Raw genomic sequence first — 24916 nt, 5'->3', positions numbered from 1 at the left:
GCACTCAGACGGGCTACTCTGGGCACAGCACATCCCACCCCTTGCACGGCCCTCCAGTCCCCAGTACCGCCTGGAATAAATTCTCCACTGGCCCTGCGTGGGTTCATTCATAGCCCTGTCCTCAAGAAGCTGGGCGCTTCCTCTCTGAGACTGAAATGACAGTGCAGACCAAGCGGGTGTGATGCAGTGAGCCCTCCTTCAAATGCAGGGCAATAAAACACACACACACACACACACACACACACAGCAAAAACAACAGCTATGTCCTCTTCTCCATCGTCGTTCCCTCCTGACGGATGAATTTCTGCGAGCCTCCATCCCTAGAGGGGGTAGCTCTGTAAAATTGGCAGGAGACGTCTGGAAGAAAGCAAGTCCCCCAGCGATTTCAGCACCTAGGCAGAAACGGCTGGGCTTTCCCACTGCCAGCCCCGGGGTGGCTGGCACCCAGAGGCCTGGACTAAACGAGGTGCGGGGCCGGCGAGGTTGAGGTCCGGTAACTCTCCAGGCACTCTTTGCGCGGATCCTGGGGGGCCCGGGGCCCAGGGCCAGCTCAGCCACCGCGCCCCGCCCAGCTCTGTCCCCACAGCCTCGCGGGCTGCTGGGCTTTGTGGTTCGCCCGTGCGGCTGGGCCCCAGCTGGGGGTGTCGTTACGAGCATGTGCAGACAGCAGCCCAAGGTAGAGCGAGCGTGCCGGGCGAGCCCTGAGACTTGCCTTGCAATGCCATGTTTGTGTGTGTGCTCTAACTCCCGGAGAGCAATCAGGGAGACGGCTCCCCGGCCGGACTTGGCTGATGTTTTCTTGTTTCTGTTTCAGCCTTCAGGATAATTCCTTCAGCAGCACCGCTGTAACAGAGTAAGTGATTCTTGCTGTTAAAATAACACTTGCATGCCTTTCTCTGGAAGCAACTATCGTGAAGGTATCTTCCACCGTCCCCCGCCGCTTTTCGTATTAGATGCATTGTCTCTTGTAATCTGGGCTCTGAAGACCGGGAGAGGTGCTGACTGATGATGGGGCCCAGAAATCTTTACAGGTTGAAATCAGCCTTTTAGCAGCTATGGGGGGAGATATCATAACAAGCTAATTGCTTGCAGGAGCTCAGTGCTCTAAGATATGTATTCTTGGAGCTCAAATTAAAAAAAAAATGTATTTGACATGTCAAAAGGAAGCTTTGTTTTATTTTGCCAACATTGGTGTCAGTTTTCACGGAGCATGCTGTATACATTTACAACAAATAGAAGATAGATGTGAAATGACTTGAGTTGAATTCTAGCATGTGGTAAACAGGTTAAACTTATTCTTACCCTCTCTTGTCTACAGATTTTTAAGACACAGTGAACTTTTCTGCGTGCCCTTTGTCATTTTTTGTCTTCTGACCTCAAAGATGTGGCTATAGGAGGAATAAACCATCTTGTCCTATGGCTAAAGCTGCTGATCGGGGCAACTAACATAATTTAAACATGGAATGAAGGAGTATAGTATTTTACTCAAGGCCAGCAGTCATAGTATTTTTTATTAGATATAGTTCATGGTTTTAATTCTTGTCATCCCTTTCTAATGGGATGTTTTCCTAATATTGTACTATACATATATGTTACAAATTAGTAGGTAGTATATTATACTAATATTATATGTAATTTGCATAACATTTACATATATACATGTATATGAAGTATCTACACTGCATTTAGCAGTCTTTCTAGGCTAACTCATGATGTTTACTTCTGGGACCTTTTGGTAAAGTCACTCAGCAGCTGTTCAGGAAAAAGGGATGTATAAGGCTGTATACTCATCTATGTTTAAAAAATGCTGCAGGTTTGATATAGAAAAGCCCAGTAACTCTGGAACTGTTTGCTAAAATTTCCTAAAAGGCAAATAAATGTGGGAATAGATACATGAGTGTCAAGTTTTACCACAGTCATAATGACTTGGTGATGGAAGGGTAAGATTCTACAGGACTTCCCAGGTCCCATGGTTTCCCACATCTTTTGTTTCTGCGTTTGGATATGCTGCTCTCTTTTTGTCAAGCTTTGGGCTCACTTAACTGGAGTTACTTAAAAAAACAACAATCCAGGATTGACTTTACAAGATGCCATATAAAATACTCACTGGGGCCAGCATCTGTTAATGACATTGCTGCAACTTTGGTTTTCTAAAAGCCGGAGAGAGGAGGAGGGAACGTGTGCTGAGGTATGCACGCCAAAGATAGGCCGTGACTTCCTGGTTCAGGTTCACAGGTGGTGCTCTCCTCCCTTTGCTGTGCTTATAGGCACCAAGTGCTTTCTGTGCCTGATTCTTGGGAGCCCTGTGTGGCTGAATCCCTAGAGTCAGCCTCAGACATAGGGGCTTCAAAATGAGATACTCAGTTCCAGATTTCACATGGATATTTTTTTAAAAAAGGTTTTACACTTAACTGTGGGAAAAGTCTGGTACTTTTTCTTTGGATACTCCTCAAGGAGTTCTGATTGCATAAGATCCTGTTGTTGTTTTCAGAGAGGTGACAGTGATTTATTTTATAAGGCCCTGAGTGACAATTGGGATGCCATCTGGCTAATCTAAAAATGAAAGGAGTATATTTAAAAATACCAAAAGCTTCATAGGTGTCACACAGCACAAAGTAGGGTCACTGAAAACTAGTTATTGTCTAGTGTAACATTTTCTCCTCTCATCAGGAATACAAAACATTTTCCTTGGTTTTTTGGCATTACCCCAAAGCCAACAGGACCAGGATCGCTATCCTGAGAATTAGATGTAGCAGGTGCTCAGTAAATATTTGGGAGTGGTCTTAACATACACAGAGGAGGCACTTGTCTCCTTGTATGTTCTGGATACATACAAACTTCCTTCCCTCCTGTCCCTATCCCTCCTACTTCCTCCTACCCACACTCACTTTTTTTTTTGTATCTGAAATTGCACCCAGAGATGATTTTTTTTGCATGCAGGCCTCTGGTGGTGACCCTTATTAAAATGGAAATTAAAAAGTCTGTGCCCCTGGCAGGCAGATTCAAGTTGTCATTAACACTTTAATATAATTTATGTTATCAGGTAGTCTAGCCTGGTAGGGGTGAGCTTGGCCTCCTGGGGGTCTCTTAAGAGTCAAAGGGAAGGGAAATTGGGAGGGACTTAAGGACAGATTTTATTCTCTTCTCGGTTTTTTCCCAGGCCTGGCACTGTTTGTGCAGTTCTGAACCAATTCAGTTTCTTTTTATACCCAAATTCTTCCAAGATCAGAATGGCCTTGGACTTCCCTTCTGTATCTGCAGGGTCCTTTTATCTATTTTTCCATGGTCATTTCCTATGTTGCTCTGGCTACGTTGCTATATGAAATGAAGCCTGGCCAGCAAATGCATTCTGCAATGAATTAGTTATCATCTGAAGTAGTGGTTCTCAAAACTGATCATCAGTATGAACTGGGGAAGGACATTGAAACATGTACAAGAGGGGAGCCTGGGTGGCTCAGTCGGTTAAGCAGCCGACTTCAGCTCAGGTCATGATCTCGCAGTCTGTGAGTTTGAGCCCTGCGTCGGGCTCTGTGCTGACAGCTCAGAGCCTGGAGCCTGTTTCAATTCTGTGTCTCCCTCTCTCTGACCCTCCCCCATTCATGCTCTCTCTGTGTCTCAAAAATAAATAAACGTTAAAAAAAATTAAAAAAAAAAAGAAATATGTATAAGATTCAGTTTCCCAGACTTTATCCCAAAATGGGAACCTACGATTGGTGATTATATTGGAGTCAGCCCAGTGATGGGCTTTGTAAACTTTTAAGTCAGTGTTAGTTATGTTTGTGTGTGTTTGAGAAGGCAGTCTGGTTTGAAAATTCACATTCCTGGGCCTCACCTTCAGGGAGCTAGCCTATCTAGTGACACTGAGGTGCTAGTAGGTCCCAAGCCTGCCCTTTTAATCAGGATCCCAAAGAATGCTAATGCAAATGGTTCTGGAGACACACTGAGAAATCCCATAGGATTTCAGGCTGCACCTCTGCACCTTTGCTCTCAGGGAACACAGGACTACTGCGTGAATGGGAGTCTCCTTCTTGGCACAACCACATTTTATCTAATAACCAATCTGAGGCCTCTCTTCTCATTTACCCCAAGTCAATAAAAAGAACCTCTCATGGGCACTTCTTTCCCCACCATTATTCTAAGAAACAAGTCATTCTCCTTCTTTTGCGAGCCTCTGGAATATAAACTAAAGAGACTATTTGGTAGGCTCAATATGGTGGAGCAGAAATACCACAGGGACCATTGCCTTCCACATTGGACTTGGGCAATTCCTTCACCTCTTGTGTGAAGGTGGCCCTTACCTGATTGCATTGGCAGGCTTAGCTGAGATGCTATGAAAAAGAAGGTAAGCGGTAAAGGTAAAGTCCCATATAAGATTTTCTTGTTTGTGATTGATAGAGGGAATAAAACTCCGAGAGGGAAAAAGGTAACAACCTTGAGCATTTCACAAATAAGTGATTGCAAGGACAAATTATCCATATATTGTCTGGGTAACAACAAATCAAGAACTTGGGGACTTAGACCCTAGTTGATGAGACTTCAAAGGAAGTCATTTAATAGAGGTGCTGTTCACATTTTTTTTTAACTACAAAGAGTAGTAAGAAAAACATTTTATTTTATTTTATTATTTTATTTTATTTTATTTTATTTTATTTTAAAGAGAAAGACAGAGACAGAGAGAATGAGCAGGGGAGGGGCAGAGAGAGAGAGAGAGAGAGAGAGAGAATCTTATGATTCTCATAAGAGAGATCTCATGACCTTGAGATCATGACCTTAGCCAAAATCAAGAATCTGGATGCTCAACTGACTGAGCCATCCAGGCGCCCCCAAAAAAACATTTATAACGCAATCCAGCACACATATATATACATGACTTATTTAAATAAGTTCTGTGAAATAACACTTAAACCTTATGATACTGCTATGTTGTATTCTATTTCTCTAACAACAATAACAGCATGCTGGTAGCTGCTATCTAATTTCAAGACCTACTAATAGGTCACAGTTTACATTTTGAAAAGCATTGCATGTAGAAGATGCCAAGTTTTGAATATTTAAGGAGATCATTAAAGTGACTGGTCTTTAAATTCCTGTAGTGGAGCTATAATATAGTAAGAAAATGCCATGCCCAAGACCAGTAGGGTACTTAGTCTGAGCTGGTTTTCTTACAGGAATGGGGATATCTGGATATGGGTTCCACTGTGGAATCCAGTTTTACAGTTGGTTCAACATTGTACAGGGGGCTCCTGCTCAAGGAATCATCAGAAGAGTCACAAAGGAGATGTTAATTCAATAAAACTTAATGGTCTTCATCAAAGCAAATGTAAAATCCAACTGGACTAAAAAGCTTGTATAGGTGTTCGTGTAAGCCAGTACACAGATCTATTTCATTGCTGTATCTGTGACCTAGGAATTGTGTTTCCTTGAGGGGCTACTGAAATCATTCAATAGGCCTTAAAATTGGATCAGCTAATCAGGATCTGGCCTCATACTTAAAAAAGCTTGTGCAACTTTGTTCTGGTGCTGAGTTTCCATTTTTACCTAATTGTACTTTGAAAAGAAAAGTTAGTAAATCAAGTGAGGGGGAGAAAAATATGTTCTTGCCAAATTCCCAAACAATAGGTATTGTTGAGCTCTAGGGTTGAAACTCCGATTGAACCTTAGTTCTTTGGAAGCAAAAATTCTAGGTTTCTGTTTGTCACTGGTTTTTCTACTTTGCAATATTACTTTCATTGGGAAACATTTTTCATTCAAATTACAAAGCTTAGATGATCTATTAAAGTGAATGTCTCTGATGGAGGAGAATAAGGCAATGCTTATGAATTCAATTGTTGTTTACATGAGATGGATAGAGTGGCTTACTGACAGTCAAAAACATGAGAAAGCAAGAAAATTTAATTATTTTGTTAAGAAGAGCACTGTATTAAGTCGACCGATTTTTCTTTTTAACTGCCAATAGGAATAAAATATTTCAACAGGCAGAGAGAGTTAGAATCTATGTAGCCTTTGTTTTAATTCATTTAAAAAAAACCCCATAATTTAAAAGGGATTGTGAGGGAAGAGGACTGGAGCTTTCATCAATTTGTTCTGTGGACAAGTTATATACCATTGCAAGCAAGGAATATTTAAAAATTATAAATGATTTCATAAAGTATGAATATTATTATTATATTATGGTGATATTACATATGTATGTATTTATTTATTTTTGTCTACTCATTACATTGTGAATCTCTCAGAGCAGGGTGGAGGACTTTTTCAACTTTGTGTCCTTTAGAAGTAGTGCTACGAAAAGTATGGGCCCCAAAATTGTTTGTAACTTGTCTGAGACAAGGCAAGTACAGAAATAGGGAGTAAGAATTTAATATTTTATGGGAATTTGGCATCCCTGTGGCATTTTTACCAAACTACCATAGTGGATTGGAAATAGAAAACAAACTGGTCAGTCCTAAATCCCAAAGAGTTTGAGAAGCACACCTCCAATGCCTAATAAGTACCTGAAAGATAGCAAATGTTCCATAAATGCTTGTTAAATTATTCCCAGTCTTGCTGAGGGGCCAGAGCTAATGATTGTATTCAAACACGTATTGGATGCCTACTTTGGGGTAACACTGTGGGCACTGTGGCGGTTTATCTAGAAAAAAATATCATTTCTTCTCAAGGAATTAATAACTAATTAAAAGAGCTCAGAGGTATGAAGGAATTACAGAGCAGTGTGAGGCAAGATACAGTTGGTTACCCAAACCTCAGAATGAAGAGTAAACATTTATGTATCAAGGTTAAAGTAGGAATGTGGCCTGTGGGTGAACTTGGTTCATGGAGCTCATAAGACTTCATTTGGGCAAGTGAAGGATAAGTAGGAGTTGGAGATGGAAAAGCATTCCAGGCTGGAGCGGGATAAGAAGGGCTGAGAACAGGAACAAAGGCTCCCTCCTACACTAGAGTGAGAGAGTGGTCTTGCTCTAGATTCCCTCAGGCCGTGTTGAACACAGAAGACTTTTCATTTAGAAGAGCCACGAATTTTTCACCAGGTTATTCCAGAAGTTTTGTGATAAGGAAGGGGACTGAGAAAGTCTGGAGGCCAATGAAGGAAGCCAAATGGAAGCTGATGTGGTTTATGATTGCCTGAGGCAGAGGAAATTTCAAGAGGCAGACAGTGCATTTGAGCCAAGAGTAATCCACCAATCTTGGTGTTAGATGTCCCTCAAGTGCTTTGAACACTTCAGTCCTTGCCAAAATCTTGTTAGTTTAGGTGATTCAGAGCAGTGGATCATAAAGGAGTGTTACCTCTAGTTCTGAGGTATGATCACATATGACAACATTGGTGTCATTACCTGGTACACATGCTGGGAATTGGAGCTAGTTTGAGAGAGAGAGAGCGGTGAGGGTTGTTCTATTTTTTAGTTTACCGGACTAATCGAAGATAATTTAGACTCTTGCTGCTTCTGCTGCTACAGACTGCTGGATCTGATGTGGTTTTGTTCCTTCTCTCCAGGTGTGACGAAGACACAGTCTCCCTACATGAAGACCAGACTGATTGCTCCAGTCTCAGGTATGACCCACAATTGCCTGGTTCTTAATTATGAAGGACAGAAATCATTTGGGTCTAGGCTCCTTTGTTTCCTCTTTGAATTACAGTCACTTGTTCTTGTGTGTAAGTTCTTCTAATAAACTATCAGTTCTTAAAGGAAGTTTTGTCTTGTCCAGTTTTGGGATGCTCCCCTTAGTAGCCAGGCAGTGCCTTCATATGGGGAATGCTAATTAAATGCTTACTGAATTAAATATTGATTATACCATCTCAATGTTCCCATCATAGAGCCTGTGGAAGAGATTATAGATTTATTCACCAAACATGTCATCAAATGTTTGGAGTATGGTCCTGGTCATCGAGGGGTTCATGGTATGGCAAAACCTTCACAGTTAACTTTCTTCCATATTTGCTTGTTCAGAGCACTTTCATGTACATTTTATTATTTAATCCAAACAACCGAAAGGAGGCTGATGTTTCTCTCTTTATCTGGTAGTAGGGAAACTGAGGCTCAGAGGGATTATAGCTCATCCAAGCTAACATAGCTACCATGAAGCAGAATTTGGACTCAGGTCTCTCTGACTCTCAAGTCCGTTTGTTAGATAACAAACAATTGTTGAAGGCCTATTTTTTTGTGCCAGAAACCAGTCAATATAGATGATGATGCTATAGTGCATTAAGTACATTTTACTAGCATGGACAGAGGATTCATTTAGAAGGACCAAATAGCCCAGAGAGGTTTCTGGGATGGATTCCTAAAGAAAATTACAATAGCACATGACATGTGTGTGTGTGTGTGTGTGTGTGTATGTGTGTGTGATATAAGGCCAAGAAAAAGAGGATGCCACCAAGCAGAGGGAGCAACTTACTGGAAAACCAACAGAGGGTCGTAGGAATAGCAGGCAGTTCAGGATGGCAGGAGTCTTGAGAGCCTGTGGGAGTGAGGAGGCCAGGAGTGGTAAGAACTGAAGCTCCAGAGATAAACAAAGATGGATTTCAAAGGGTTTATGTACCTTGCTAAGGAGTTTGGAATTTATCCTGGAGGTATTGGAGAGACTAAAAAGGGCACTCAGTTTTTTCTTTACAAATAACCATTTGGCTAAAGCCCTGTGAGCATAACAATAGCCCCCATTTATTGGGCTGTGGCCTTGAGCCAGCTTCCTATGGCAGGTATTTCATAGGGACTGTCTTGTCTTTGCAAGGTGGAGAGACATCCATCTTAGGATGAGGACCAGAGAGGTGACACGCTGTGGACCAGGTGACACAACTAATATGTGGGAGGATCTTTCAGACTCTTATTCTTTTCAGAACACCACTTAGTTGTTCATTCTCAGTTATGAATGATTCCAATAAGTAGTGGCATAAATTACATAACTTGTACTTTCCTGTTTTGGAGGTTCTGAGGAACCATTAACAGGTTAGAAAGACATTTCTAAAGATGACTTTTGTATTTAGGTTCTAAGTTTGTGTAATGAGAGAAAGATACTTTTAGCTCCCCCTGACCATGTTCCTTGTTTTTCAAGTCAAGGAGGTGAACAAGATGATTTTATAAATTGGGGGCACCTTGAAAATATGTAAAAATGAAGCCCAGGTATTATTTTAGGAATAAGTGTATCAAAAGAGTAATTTTAGATTTGAAAACTGACATTTTCCCACTTATTCTTGAATATTCTAGAATTTTCCTTGAATGAGGACCCATTTAGGTTTACCGTAAAGACAGCCATTCCTTTTGTTTCTCACCGGGGAACACAGAGTGCATGAATTTGTTTCCAGTGATAGAAATTTCAAATGAACCAGTACAATTCCAACTCATGGTTTCACATCACTTTCCAAATCCATTCGTGAGTTAGAATTTTTTAAATTATAGCCGATCTTAAGGGAAAATATTAACCAGTGTCACTGGTACTGACTTGTAATTTTTTTTTTCAGTTACTAATACTGAAGAATTGTTTCACTTGTTGGGTTCTCCTTTATCAGGCATTATGAAGTTTGTTCTGAGGCTTAAGATGAACTGTTTGACATAGTTTTATTTCCACGCCTTGCCTGACTACACCCTGATCATGCGCCAGACTTCCTATCCTGATGTTTGCTTTGATCTTTTCCCAGAGGCTAACTGGAGTTCATCCTTTCAATATCAGTTCTGTGAATTTAATCTCTCTTTTACTTGTGAAAAGGCATCTTGAACAGGGGCACAGAAATCCTTTGTTTGCTGGTCTTGTTTTTTGGCTTTAGGTATCCTTGAACCATGAGGAATTGCTTCCTAACTGACCTTGTCAAAATCTCTTTTATGGGTTCTCCAATCAGGGAGCAGGAGAGAAAAACAGCACCTGCGGGAAGTGGTCACTCCTAGAGAATTGTATGATCTAGTACCAAATGATCGCCAGTGGATTGAGGTTGAGGATATTAATTGTATAAAGTGAATGCCCCATTTGGTTATATCCCTGGATTCTTAGCAAAATAAGAATATGAAATGCATCTAGATTTAAGAAGGATTAATGACTTCAAATAAAAGTGTTATGTCACTCCTTTGGAGGAAATTGAAACAGTGGGGTGATACTGTATGAATTTGCTTGCTTAGTGAAAATTAAAATGCCACCCCGGCACTAAATGTATGGAGGTAACGCCAGCCCAGTCACCTCCAGCAATTCCTCACTGATGAAAGCCTGACAACAGGATCTTCGAGTGTGCACTGAGGGTGTTGTCAGATGGTTTGCTTGGGTCAAATTTGGCCCTTGTTTTATATTTTTTTCAAGTAGCATGTTTCCTATCAAAGTAGACCCTGTTAAACTTCTAGAGGCCTTTGAAAACTGTAGGGAGATGATTACAAACATGCCAGGGAAGAGGAAATAGCATGCCTTAAATCAAAGACATATATGCAGGAGAGTCTGAAGACCTAGCTACCACTCTGGGTCTGGGTGAATTAGCCCTTCTGTTAAGCACTTCATTTAATCTCTGAGGTTTACAGTCTTACTCTATAAAACTGGGATGATGATCTCTAACCTGTATCTCACATTATTATTGTGAGAGAAAAAAAATATATACATGAAAGCATCTTGAAGTGGAAAATTAAAAACAGATGTGATCGTATGCACAAAGTCACAACTACAAACAAAAAAATATGTATTCACTAGCAAAGATTAGAAGGGACTATGGAGTGATCTAAAGAGTGAAATTCACATTTCTTCGGTTCTTGTTCCTGTGAAACTAAGTCTACTCTAAACATTTTGCTAGATACCATATAAATAGAGCAGCTATGAGTATGCCAGCCTCGCTTTCCCGCAGCAGTTTAATACTTTTTTTGGGTGCTTTCTAAATTGGGCCTTTCCTGTTTTAGAGATGAAGACAATAAAGAAAATTACCCCGAAGCCGGGGCTCTCCTAGAGGAGCCCGCACCACCCTCTCGGGAGCCACAGCAGCATGTAGAGCAGACCTTGCTGGTGGACGGCGTGCTGCGACCCAGCATGGGCAACTTCAAGTCCCGGAAGCCCAAGATCCTGCTCAAGGCAGAGAGCGGGAGGAGCCACGGAGAAAGTCAGGTAGTGGGCTGTACCTCCAGGCCTTTGCCACACTCTGGCAGGCTGTGTGAGCACCTTATTTTTCAGGAGGTGATGAGACATCTTGAGGTGTCAGTGCGCAAACCACCCAGCACAGTTCTCTGAGCAGGCTAATTTAGCGCCCTTTCAAACTGATACTCTTGAATACTGGGCTTTGGCATAGGTTCAAAGGAGATGCTGCAATCTTTGCAGGGGAGAGTAGAGGAGGATCTCCTACCATCTTCACCAGGTCATGTAGCTCTTGCCCCGCATTTGGAGATTCTTCTCAGCAAAAGTCCCAAGTTTACTCTGAGCCATTCACTTTAGGCTACAATTTAGTAGCCTTGGATAAATATTCAAGTGTGCATGCATGTGCCAGTTTGTATGTCTGTATAGCATCTGGTTCTTTGAGGTCAATGTGTTTAAATGAATGAACGAAGCATTTTTTGCACTTGATTTGGGTAATAAATTTACAGTTTCTATTTTTTTCAAACTTTCTCTAAGTGTAGAGGTATGTAGCAAAGAATGTGATGTTTTTAAATCTTAAAAACTCCACAAATAATTTATGATGCTTTTAAAAAAAGATGAAATGAATATAATCTACTTTAATCTTACTAGGAAATTAATGAAATTATACTTGTAATGCACCTAATGTAGTTTTGGGGACACAGGTGCTTCATTAATATTAACTTTGCTTTTTTGTTAACATTTAAGTCTTAAAGATAATGTGGGAGGTTCTATGCATAATAGATTAATTATATAATAATTTTAAGTCCAGTCCTATATAGCAAATGGGCACTAGGTGATCTTCCTATTAGAACAACTTTAGCTGAACACTTTATTTGACCTTGTTATTTTCTTATTTGTCTTGTGATTTTTATCTAATTTCTTCCTTAGCATTAAGACCTCTTAATGCGTCAGTTAAGTTTGCAATAAAATGAAAACACCCTCTGCATTCATAAAGCTGTGTTGTAATTATTTTAAACTGAGTTGACTTTCAGAGAGAAGTGAGTGTGAAATACTATTTGAGTTATCATAAACTTGAGACCCTGTCTATTACTGAATGCACCTAATCTGATTAGAAGTGTGGTGTTGGGGAGGATACAGGTACCCAAAGGGCTGCCTGCAGAGTCTGGTGGGTTTCAGGGAGGCTCTGATCTTGAATCTCCTACCAAGGGTCACCTGTGACACTTTGGGCTTTGGGTGACCAGCCATTTCTGCTAGAGTGCTCTCTTTCTTGTCATCCTATAATCTGGCTCGCAGAAATTACATAGCTGTCGCTTGTAATAAGGTGCTAATGGAGCATGCAATTCCAATCCATTGCTCATACACAGGAAGATATCTGGAGATATACTTGTATTGTCTTTGCTTCTAGTACAGCAGTGGAATCCTGGAGTGCAGGTAGAATTTCCAGTTCATTCCTAACATCTCTACCCACACAAGGAGATTCCCCCCTCCAGTGACTAAGAGAACTTTTATAATATTAGATCATTCATCTTTGGGAGAAATTTGAAACACATTTCATTCTTCCTATTTTCTTTGGGTACAGAGAATTTACACTGGTTGAGTATTGAGCAAAAACTTAATCTATAAGTAATACTATTAATAAAATCAGCTAACATGTATTTCAGTATTTACTGTGTTCCGGGCATGTACCATGTTTTACCACAATCCCACGGAATGGGTATTATTATCTTTTTCTGTAAAGGAAAAAGTAAGGAGTAGAGGGATTACATAATGTCTCTAAACAGAATTGGAAGAACTTGAGTGGAAGGTCTTTTCCATAAAAGCACAGTGTTGCTAACAAGCGGTACACAGATATTCCCAGATCTAGTGATTTACCTAATCCCTTATCCTACTCACACCTTAATTTTTATATAAAACCTGCGATTTCACTCTGGAATTGTTTTCCTATGCTGATATGTTGTTCTGTGAATCAGTAACTACTTACTTAGAAAAGACTACTTTGGGGAGAATTTTTTAAATGTAATTTTTCTTTTCTGCCTTAAAGCTTTGTAATATTGGTCACTGAAGCTAGATAAATGTTGAGTGAATGTTAGCTTGTAGGATGCAAGTTTCTTAAGGTCAGTGATTCAGTCCTTGTCTATCTTTGGATCTATAGCATTCAGTAGTCACTTAGTATTATTTGTTGAATGATTCAAAACTGGTAAGAGAGGTGTATACATGATTGTATCATCTTTTTTTTGTGAAATGTGTGTTCTCAATCAGTTGTGAAAGTTACATTTTAAAATAATATAATCATGACTCTCTTACAACTATAAAATAAAGATGTATCAAAGATTTTTATTTAAATTATTAATTAATAAGGGAATCAGTAAGATATTACAACCAGTTCAAAAGAGAATGCAAAGTATCACACATTTGTAGTCTGACAAGAATTACAGAAATAAATTTACAAATGGACACAAAATTAGCAAAACTTATAATATCCATTGGGTGGTAATCAATTACTTTCTCTTGGACATGAGAAATTATTTGCATTATGGTCAATATCTATAAGTTCACTTCTGTGGCTATAGCCTTGTAAAATACCCTATTCATAGACAAAAGCAAAAATTATCCAGATGGATGAGCTAGCCAGGGTATCTACTAAATTTCAAAGTCATTTATAATTTATATAATCTCAAAGAAAGATTATTCTTAATCACAAAATAAGGCTAGTCTCATTAGGTTTGGCATAGGCATAGCAAGAGTGTTACATAGGCATAGCAAGAGTGTTAATTTACCATATAGGTCTTCTTAAGTATGCTTTGCAAAATCTAAAGCCATTCACTATTGAATAACTACAAAATTAACTTTTCTCTGGGAATTTCATTAATGCCTCTATTATTTGCAATCCCAAGGCAAGGAAGACAAGTTCAAGAAACTCCATCCATTATATTTCAACTGCAGTACCTATGCACTTGGATAAATTTCTCTCTTCTTGAGGTCCCCAAAATAACATTAGGTTGCTACCTTGCCAGGAAGTGACCATCATTACCACATGTAAGATTGGACCCTGTAAGCCAGATAACAGGCCAGTTATCCAAGGAAGACTCTGTAGGCACAAGCTTCATAAGTAAAATCACATTTTTTCCTTAAAGTGGCCTTTTTTTTTTCCTGATTCAATGAAAATTATTCTCAAGACAGCATTCCAGGCAAGATGTTAGTTGAATAACAGATTTTTTTCAATTATATTCAGGTAAAAAGGAAGACAGATTATTACTGAATATATGAAATAACCCTATTGCAATTGAAAGTGAGGATACAGAGTGAGTTTCTGAACTCTCAGGTCAGTGAAGCTCAGATACCATTTTTAAATATTTTATTTTGGTTTACATAATAGAATGATTTTAAAGCATAGTTTGTATTTATTATTATTCAGGTATGGTGAGGCCAATAGATGAGGAGATGACTGCCATTTGAAAAGATTCCTACTCCTAGTTCTTGAGAGGGGGCATGCTATGCCATGCAGGGCCACAGAGGGAAGGCACCAGTGTTAGTTGGGAAGTAGAAGGGGCAGGTGGAAAGCACGGCAGAGGCCTTTATGTGGTTTCCATGGGAAAAACAAGGCGAGGTAGGGAAAAGCAGTCTTAGAATTGACTAGTTTGAATCATTTCAGTAGAGTGTGAGGTATAGGGGCTCTCTAGTACCTGGTTCATATGATTAGGGCAGAAGAATATTGCCTTCTGGAGTGTGCGAGCCAGATAGAAGAGTTGTTTCCAAGTATGGACTCAGGATTGGCTAGTTTGCATGTGAAAGGCTTGTTCCTGGGCAAGTCATTTCATATGTTCTAAGAAATGGCTAGCCCTAGAAGAGGCATTTACTTCCCATGAGTGAGGCTCTAGATGCCAGTACATCAAAAATACAGAAAATAATAAAATATGGTTAATAAAACAATCTACTAAATTGTAAGGTGAAGTAGAGAAAGGACTTTTTTTTTAGATCCAGTAAATAGAACATTAAGATAAAAATATTGTGGGACCCCTGGGTAGCTCAGTCAGTTGAGTGTCTGACTTCAGGTCAGGTTATGATCTCATGGTTCATGACCCCCATCTGTCTCACTGCTGTCAGCCCAGAGCCTGCTGGGCTTCACATGCTCTGTTGCCCTCTCTCTCTGCCCCTCCTCCTGCTCATGCTGTCTCTCAAAAATGAATAAACATTAAAAAAGATAACAATATTCCAAAAATAACTACAATAAAATTTACCTTTTCAATCCATTCAGTTTTATGTAATTAATTTTTGTTCTTATTGATCTTGCGTTAGCAGTAGCATAAAGCTGTCAGCTTCTTGACAAGTTCTGTATATCTTGACTCAGCCCATTGGTGTCATCGGATTCCTGTACCCAAGACCCTGTTCTTGAAAATGTCAACTGTTTGAAGCATCTGGTCCTTTACCATGGTAGTATTGAGAGTATTCTTTGTTGAAGACACAAACTGTGGCTTGGTGCTGATAGTAGAAGCTATAGGCAAGCATCTGAACAAAACAAGCATGTATGGATGACAGAAACTGAAAATAGTTGTGATTATTTTTCTTCAAATCATTTTCAAATGTGAAAAGTCTGATGAGAGCTCATAATAAGAATAATGAATAGATGTGACATCCAAAACAAGATAATAAAATCATTGCCCCCAAATTAGGATGTTTCAAAGGATAATGAGTAAGTCTATTTTTAAAGAAGTCAGGGAGTGTTTACTTATGATTTTACAGAATAGATGAACATAATTTTTACAGAGGGAAAAACCTGGAGATATAATTATCCTGAAAGAACATGCCAAGAATGTGAAGTAAAATATTCATTAATCTGGTGTAAATTGTGGATATCTGCACTTTTATTAAACTCTATAGGAGAGTCTAATGTGCACCTCTGAAAACCACTAGCCTGGGGGCACCTGGGTAGTTCAGTTGGTTGAGCTTCTGACTCTTGATTTTGGCTCAGGTCATGATCTCAGAGTCGTGGGATTGAGCCCCACGTTGGGCTCCATGCTAAGCGTGGAGCCTGCTTAAGATTCTCATTCTCTCTCCCCCTTGGCTCCTCCCTCATTTGTTTTCTCTCTCTGTCTCTCTCTGATTCTCTCTCTCTCTCCCTCCCTCTACAATAAAACAAAACAAAAACCATTAACCTGGATGATACTAGATTCAAATGAAAGAAGTAAAGCTGTGAACAAGTCAGCATTTTAAATAATAACTACAGTTATCCCTGAGAATACTATAGTGTTCTTGGCTAATATCATCAGGCAAAATGCCACGCGGACTTGAACAAAGATATAAGAAGTTGATAGAACTATTTCATAAGAGTTTCAATCACAGGATAAATGTAACATTAAGCAGATTTACCATGCACCGAGGTAAAGACAGCTGTTCTGTTTGTAAAGCTGGACTTGTTTGGGGGGAACTGAAGCTTATGCTTCAAATTCTTCCCAATGCTTGTTGCCACCATCAATACACAGTTCTAACTGGTTTGTTATGATCACCATTTCCCAAAAACACCTGTGTAGATTCTGTGAGCTCACCCTTCTTGAACTTAAAAACAACGCTCTTTGAAGCTGAAGGGCACCATTTTAAGAGTTTACCTATTGCCATTTTGGGCTCTCTTGTCACAAAGTTTGTATTCAGCACCCCAGAGTGGATCTTCAATCTGATCCTAACCAGGTTGGGAATGGGGGTATGTGGAAGGGAGAAGGGGCTAGAGGGTTGCCATTGGAAATTTTAATCTTTTGTACCTTTCTTATCAATCCCAAAGTCAGATTCAGAAATTTTACTTCCGGAGGATTAGATTCAAATCTCACTATGAGCAACCTTTCTTTAATTCTGGCCTTGCCATTTCTCTGAGGAACCCTGGGTAAAATAACAGAATCTGAGGTTTTTTGTGCAGGTAGGAATGATTGATTATAGTTTTACACCCACTATATATGAATGATTTAAAAGAAGAATGCTTTAAGTATATTTGCTAGTCCAATAAAAGTCCAGGAATCAGGAAGACAATGCAAGAATGTTCTCAAAGAAGTTAAGATATTTGAAATAAGGAGACTATTTATTTGAACCAGGATCAATTGCAATTTTCCTTCCTGCTTGTTTATCCCTGTCTTCATTAAACAGGGAGCTGTGAAAAAGAATAGGTTGGAAAGGAACCATTTAATGACTTGTCTCCTGAAGGTCAGCTTTTATTGATGCTAATACCAGAGTTCATTGATATGATTCACTTGAGGCTAAAATAGGACTTGTGAGTTTGTGTTAAAGCAGAAACTCCTAATCAAAGTACTTTATTACTCTTTCTAGGGAGGAGAACTGATTGAAGGCAATAGATTACATATACTATAATATTTTGTGACATATTACATAAAATATGAGGAGGGGTAGATGAAATGGGTGAAGGTGGTCAAAAAGTATAGACTTACAGATAGAAAATAAGTAAGTCCTAGGGGTATAGTGTATAGCATGGTGACTATGAAAGTTGTGAAGAGAGTAGATCTCAAAAGTCTTCATCACAAGAAAAAAAATTGGTCACCATGTGTGTTGATGGATGTTAACTTGACATTGTGGTGATCATTTCACAATATATACATATATTGAATTATTATGTTGTACACTTAAAGCTAAGATAATGTTATAGGTAATTTTTATCTCAATAAAAAATGTAGTTGTTCCTTATATCTCATTATGAATAACAGTGATCTCTGAAAGTTTCATCTCTCCCCTTTAGTATATCTGGGTAATTAATCATCTTGGAAAACTTTGGGGTTGATTTATTATCAGGTTCCCTCCACACATACTTTCTGTTTATTGTGTGTGACCACCAGTCTTGATCAGTCTTTCCTGTTCTTGGTATAATATCTACCTTTTTCTGGAACTGTTTGTCTTACATTAATTCCTAGTATTCACATTTCCCTTATTATTCAACAAAAATGTGTAAACCCACTATTTAATAAAAATCCATATTTATTGACATTTTCCTACTGATTAAAATAAACATAGTAATAGATTATTATAATATTTTGTGAAAAATTAAAAAGAATTCCATATTACTATAATATTAATCCCTAACAACCTGATTTGGGGATGATTGGACTTGACTAACAGAACCAACTTCCTGTATTGGACCTCATAACTGTCCAGAGGGCATGTAGATTTAGCATTGGTAGAATAAGTCTTATCATCTTCACTCCCTACCAGCTGGCATCAGGCGATGCACCAACTTTCTGCCCTCCCCTCTGGTGGCTATTTTAGCAGAAGACAAAAACTAGCAGGCTATACAGCAAGCTTTTCTGCAGTGAGCTGTGTACTGCAATCATACTGCTAATCCACTTCCTGGGGAGACCAGCTGTTCCGTCTGGTGTACATCAGCATTAGGTTTCCTCTACTTGGCTCCAGTAGATGTGTTAAGAGGCTGGAAAGGGATCCAGGTCTGATTGTGAAATTTGCATTTTAATGTTTCTGCAGAAATGAAAAACCCCTAAACACTTTTCAGGCAAAATAACTTAACTACGAAGTATTTACTATATTTCTGCTTTTGGAGAGTATAGTTCTAATTCTTTCTGTGTTAGACTCTAAATTAAGAGACAATAGTTAATTCTGAGTCATTTTCCCCCCAAAGGAACTAAGATTCTGTTCAAATTATAGCTCTCCTTTATGTACATTTTTCTTAATATATTACTGAAACACTAAGTAAGTGCAAACTGTAAAGCAAGAAAACCAGTACAGCTGATTGACTTTGAAATTGAGAGCACCAGAAAGCTAAAATGAACTTCAACTAGAATTTCACTTGCTTTTTAGTGAAAGGAAGACAAGTTCTGAATATGCCTCTGAGGGCTTACTTTTTAGAGTGTGTCAAAAGGATGAATTCATTGTGATCCTAACAATGGGCCTCAGATAATTGTTTTGACTCATGAGTTTGTGTTGCATTATCTTTCTTGCATGGTGTTGCAGCTGCAGCATGGAGGTTTTACTTCAATTCCTGTTACGGATTTTTTGGAATGTCCTTTACTGGTCATAAAGAAAGATAGTCCTCTGGGTTTGTTTTCCAAGTTCTCCTTTACTCCTCTAAGTAAAATTGCTGAGATTCAGGGGAACAGAAATCTGAAATATTCAGTCCTTCAAAGTGAGACCATCTGAGCTGATGCTTGGATTTTTGGTTTCTCATAGTGTATTAGAGTCTGATACTCCTCTTTGAATTAACAACAAATCTGTTGTTAAATGGTTGAGTTGATGAAGAAAGATATTTTTAGGAAGGAACCTGGAATGTCTGTAAAATAACTTTTACTTTTTTTTTGAAATATACAAATATGCTGCTTAAATACTGACATGAAGGAATCTTAGAACTAAGTGATGTGACTTGTTTGCCTGGGCATTAAATCTCAAAAGTTAAAAAAAATGTCACTCAGGTGGAGTTTGTGTTCAAAACAATGTAACTAACTGGTTTGAGACAAGTTTACAAGCAATGGAAAATTTGAAACTTTGACATTGTAGAACTCAGGTCTCCTTTAGCTAAATGATATTTTACCCATAATGGACGTTACAAAATTCTCCTTAAAAAATGAAGAAGGTATTGGTGATATTGGTTCTTTTGAGTGTAGCAGCAGAGAATGGCAAGAACTGATCTCTACTTTTATGCTGCCTGGAATATTTATGGGTATGCAGATGGCTCCCACATAGAATGGCTCTTAAAATTGTCTTGTTATGCCTCTTCCTCTGTATCTTTTGCATAGATAAATAAATTCTGAATTACAGAACTTCCGATTTTCATGACATTGTTCCAAAGATGGCTTTTAGCATTATATAGCTTTATAAATTCAGCCCATAGTCAAGACCTACCAATGCATGGAAAGAAGAGTAACATCCATAGGACATCTTTGTCTTTATTGGCATCTGCTGGCCCTCTGTGGAGTTCCAAGTCTTGCTCCCTCTACTATGTAGAAATTTTCTTTAATAAATCCCAGAGCAAAAGAGTTGAGTGGTGGTATAGGGAGGTAGTGAAAAGTACGGTCTATAGGTCCAGATGGATATGGGTTCAAATTCTTTCTCAACCACTTACTTTCTCTACGACTTTAAGCGTTTACTGATCAGCTCTTTAAGTGTCTGTTTTCCATCTGTAAAGAAGAGATGATATTTTGAACCTACCTTAAGAGTTTGTTGAGTATAAAGAGTGATAATGATTTAAACTTAAACACTCAAGTTTTAGGGGGATAAAAAATTGTGTATAAAATGTTTTATATGCACTAAAGCCTCAAAAATTGCATTTCCCCTGAGTTAGACCAGCCTGTGCTATGCTGCAATAACAGCTCAAAACCTTAGCAGTTTAAGCAAAATTAGGTAGTAGTTAAAAAAAAAAACATTTTTTGCACATTACATATCCTCATTGGTCACCAGGAAGTGTCTGATCATGGCAGTCAATTAAAGACCCAGACTAATGGAGCAATCACAGTCTTGACCATTGCTGGTTTCAAAGTCAGAGAGAAAAGAGAGTCCTGGAGGGTTCTGCACCAATAATTAGAAGCTTCAGGCCTAAGTCAGCGTATAGTATTTACATTCTTTACTAATTGGCCAGAGCTGGTCATGTGCTTCTCCCATAACTACAAATGTATGAGAGAAGGGATTAGGAAGTCCAATCCTATAATGTATTCTAATGGGGGGTGAGGAATGAATTATTGGCCAGCAGCACTAATGACTTCCACATCTTCTACTCAAACTAGCATATAACCTCAAGCAAGAAGTTAATTGGTATTTTTCTCTTCTAGTCCTTCACAGTACTGAGGTATTGTTATTAATGTCAAGCACTAGAAGAAGAAGAAGAACATTAATTAGGTTAATGAAGTATCACCAAAGGACTTACATACTGTTATTGCTTTGAGCAGAAATTGGAATTTTAGACAAGCACCCCTTCAATTAAGCACCTGCTTCATTATTATCAGGAAAAGATAGGTTTAGTAATTGATTTTTTTTCTGTATAGCCAAATGAAACTTCAGAGTTTACAATTTTATTATTTTATTTAGGAATAATTATGGTTTTACTCTTGCCATAAGAATATAGTGACTTTGGCTTATGCCAGCTAAACTTGTGGTTCTGTGATTAAGAGGCATTTTAAAATCTCATCCAAAAATAATACTTCCTATAGAAAGTAGATTTGACGATTTGGATATTGTCAGATGTGGAAGCTGAGTTTCTGCATACACACAGATATGCAAATTCACATCCTTATGTACTTGGTGATATTTATCCAAGAGCAGAGTGTTCTTTAGGCAAAGAACACTGTTTAGCAGGGACTTCGACAGCCTGTTTTGGAGCTTGGAAGCAAAACTGGGAAGTCTGGATAGCAGAAACATAATGAAGTGACATTTCGAGTAACTAAGAATTGCCAATCCAAACTTTATCAAACATGGTTAAATATCACTTTGGGACTGAGACATAACATATCAACCTCAAGCCTACAATTTTAGGCTCCATATTTTGTAAGACATGTAGCTGCCAGAAAAAATATTGGATGCCCAGCTAAATTTGAATTTCAGATAAACAAGGAATAATTTTGTAGTTTAAGTAGGTCCCATGTAGATATTGTTTGGAATAGGAATGGGAGTTTTGTGTAAACAAATATCTACATGGGACATACTTATGCTGCAAAATTATTTATTGTTTGTATGACATTCAAATTTAACTGGACATGCTGTGTTTTTATTTACTAAATTTGGCGACTGTATCAAGAATGAATTACATGCACATCTGACCTCATTTACCTTCACCTGGTAGAATATCCGACCTCACTTACCTTCAACTTGGTGGAAGTAACCAGTTGTGCCTATGTAGCCTGATGCATTAGGATCTTTCTTTTACTTCAGTCCTTCTAGAGTAGTAAAAGAAGGAATAGGAAGTCAGTGTAGGTGACAAATTGTAGTAATTATTTTATATCTTTTTAGCATCTGAACAGCATGAAACACCCTGGAAAAAGCAGCCTACTCTTTAGGCTTAAAGCCTTAAAGCCTTAAAAATTGGATACAATGGCAAAAATGTTTGAAAATCTGCCCTTTGAAGTCTGCAGACAATTTATCCCACTGACCCCTACTTGCCATGAACAGTTGCTGTTATTAAGTCCACAGAAAGCCTAACATTGATTAGTCAGTTTTGGTGTTAAAATGATCAAAAACAGTGTAACTGATGGAAGACACAGACAACAATAGTGTCGTATTTTGGGCATTAATTCTACTGGAAATAAGTGGCCTGACAAGGGATTGCTGCCTTGGAAACTGCTGCTCTAGACTGAGGCTAGTGTCACACACAAGGATGGCTTGACTATTTTGAGTATTATTTTACTATGTGATTGCATCCAGACACAGGTAACTGGTGGTCTTTGAGTCATGATGGAACTTTGCTTTCCCACCCAACATCGCCCAGCTTGGTTTGTTATGAATCTTTTTTTTGTTTTTGTTTTTGTTTTTATAACTGAGCCCTCTGCGACTTTTACTGCTTAATCAGTTGTAGCCACAATTAGGGGATTTTTTGCAGGAACAAAAATGCTCAGCTCTGCTTCTTTTGTTCATTAACACCCCAAACTATAATATTATGATTGCTTGGCTTAGTAATGTTGCACGCGTCAGGGAAATTTCCAATAGGAAAGGCCATTCCAATGTTATATTTTTAGGCTTTTCAGCTGTAACTAAAATTAAATAACCAAAAGAATACCGTCAAACTTTAAAGCTCTTTCAATCAATACCTCAGTGTGGTGGGGGTGTGGTTGTATTTTAGTGCGTTTTACTCTAGAAAACACTAACTATACTGGAAGTATAAAAACTCCCAGACTTAAAAACACCAGGGAAAATCATTAAATGTTGTGCTTGTGGATCCACAGAAGGATGTGGTTCCCGCCAACCTCTTGCCTCTGTCTGTTTCTCCCTGGGCATTGCCACAGACTGAAACTCACTCTTGATTAGGAACCAGACAGCCTGGTCCCCTGAAGATCTGAATATTGCTCTCTCTGAAGGACAAAAGCACTGAACAAAAGACTGAGTTAGTTTAGCTCTAAATAAAACACAGGCATATACTAATGATTTAGGGCTCCTTTAAAAATATTGTTTATTATTTTACTGATTAATAATAAAGACTTTGACAGCTGGAACCTTTTCTGCCTGATGTGAAATGTTAAGGTGGAACTGGACAAGAAAACAAGATACCCTATTAAATCTCTATCCCACTTCTACCTCATGCTATACAGCAAGATGGGAGCTCAGTGATCGGTTCTTAATGTGATGAAGTGTCAGGAGGAATCAGCATCTGAACGTTAAAGCCTCTCCTGGGCCATGTACAGGGTAGGAATCTGGTGAGCTCTGTTGTAGCCTATGTAACCTGGGGTCTCCTGGATTAGAGACAAGTAAGGAGCCCAGATAGAGTCCCCCACGAGTAATCAACTCTATGCAAAGACTGGGGCAGGCTCGAGGTAGGCATCAGATGAGGGGGCAGCAGGGAGCTCATGCTGAAAAAGAGACAGGGATCTAATCTCTGAGCATAGAAGATAAAACTCTAGTTCATAAAATAATGAAAGTTTTTGCAGATGCTATTTTTAAAGATTTTTTTTAAGTCAGAAAATGCAGTAGATGCAAACATACTTGAGCATTATTTTATTTTCCTGTCATAGAAAGTTTTATTATTTGGTTAAAATTTCCAAAATGACACATCTAGAATTTGTTAGAGTCTGATTGCAGTGCTGTAACTCTGAGCACATTTTGGCGCTAACTAGGGTACTTTTGAAGTTCGTTTGTTTTGGCTTCCTCTTATTTACTCGTGAGCTAATTGCTAAATGTGATTTATCTCAGAGCCTTTTAATGTTGTATTCTTTAAAGGAGGTTTTTCCATTGCAAATAAAACCAAAGATTATGTCTTTAACACACATACAAATTATCTTTTGTCTCCCTTATTTCAAAATTTATGATTTGAATGTCAACTTTTCAGCTTTAGCGATTTGGAGACCTATGTTCTATTTCAGAGATGGCCTGTCTTATGCACACTGACCTGGTATTTTCATTTGCTTCCTAAACTGCTAATATCCATTCCTAGGCAAAACCATTCATCAATTTTGCTTGATTTGCCAAACCAGGCTCAGTCATGTGGTGTCTCATCAGTGCTGCTGGACTGTGTGTCCCCAAGGGGGCCTGTATTTCCCCTCTTGCTAATTTGAGGAGCGTACTATGTTCAATAGTGTCTTCTCAAAATTCACGTTCACTTGGAACCTCAGAAAGTGACCTTATTTGGAAATATGGTCTTTGCAGATGTAAGTGAGGTAAAAATTTGGATGAGATCATTGTGGATTTTGGTGGGCCGTGAATCCAATGATTGGTGTCCTTATGAGAAAAAGAATGGACACAGAGGGACGCAGGGAGGAAAGCAATGTGGAGATGGAGGCATAGATTGGAGTCATGCTGCCACAATCCAGTGACTGCCAGGAGCCACTTGGACCTGGAAAAGGCAAGGAAGGATTCCTCCCTAGAGCCTTAGAGAGAGTGTGGCCTTGCTTACACCTTGGTTCTGAACCTCTGGCCTCTACAACTATGAGATAATATGTTTCTTTTGTTTTCAGCCACCAAATTATAGTAATTTGTTTTAATAGTTCTAGAAGCTAATACAAGGGGCTTCCAATAGTTAGACTGTGTATTGGCTGACTGCCCAATGCTCCAAGCGTCCCAGTGAGAGTCTGGGAGAACATGGGGCACTAAGCAGACTGACAGGGCAGAGAGCCATGTGGATACAGAGTGACTGAGATCCCATTACTACAGAGGGGTACAGAGTAGGGGTTGGGGACAGGAACAAGGCAGACATAATAAAAACAGAACATCTGTTTTTGTGTTACCTGGGCTGCATTTCCTTTCCTTTGACAGA

At 38.9% G+C, this 24916-nt stretch overlaps 1 protein-coding gene across 5 annotated transcripts in view; it reads left to right on the top strand.

The window, feature by feature from the left end:
• Window positions 1-791: 791 nt before the first annotated feature.
• The window catches only part of FAM13C (family with sequence similarity 13 member C), a 167331-nt gene continuing 143206 nt past the window's right edge, over window positions 792-24916 (top strand). For 3 of the 5 annotated variants that reach the window (XM_047071765.1, XM_047071742.1, XM_047071751.1), the window contains exons 1-3: window positions 792-853; window positions 7493-7549; window positions 10860-11061. In XM_047071765.1, the coding sequence (XP_046927721.1) occupies window positions 792-853; window positions 7493-7549; window positions 10860-11061 (321 nt within the window). Of the gene's footprint in view, window positions 854-7492; window positions 7550-10859; window positions 11062-24916 lie in introns of those variants that run through there. The other 2 variants (XM_047071773.1, XM_047071756.1) reach the window with 1 other exon arrangement.

This window comes from Lynx rufus, unplaced genomic scaffold, assembly GCF_022079265.1.
Source record: "Lynx rufus isolate CCGP_SWC_20201006 ecotype Redwood Valley unplaced genomic scaffold, mLynRuf1.p SCAF_11, whole genome shotgun sequence".
Taxonomy (NCBI): domain Eukaryota; kingdom Metazoa; phylum Chordata; class Mammalia; order Carnivora; family Felidae; genus Lynx; species Lynx rufus.
Note: the sequence above shows the minus strand (reverse complement) of the source record. Positions and strands in the feature narration are given on the sequence as shown.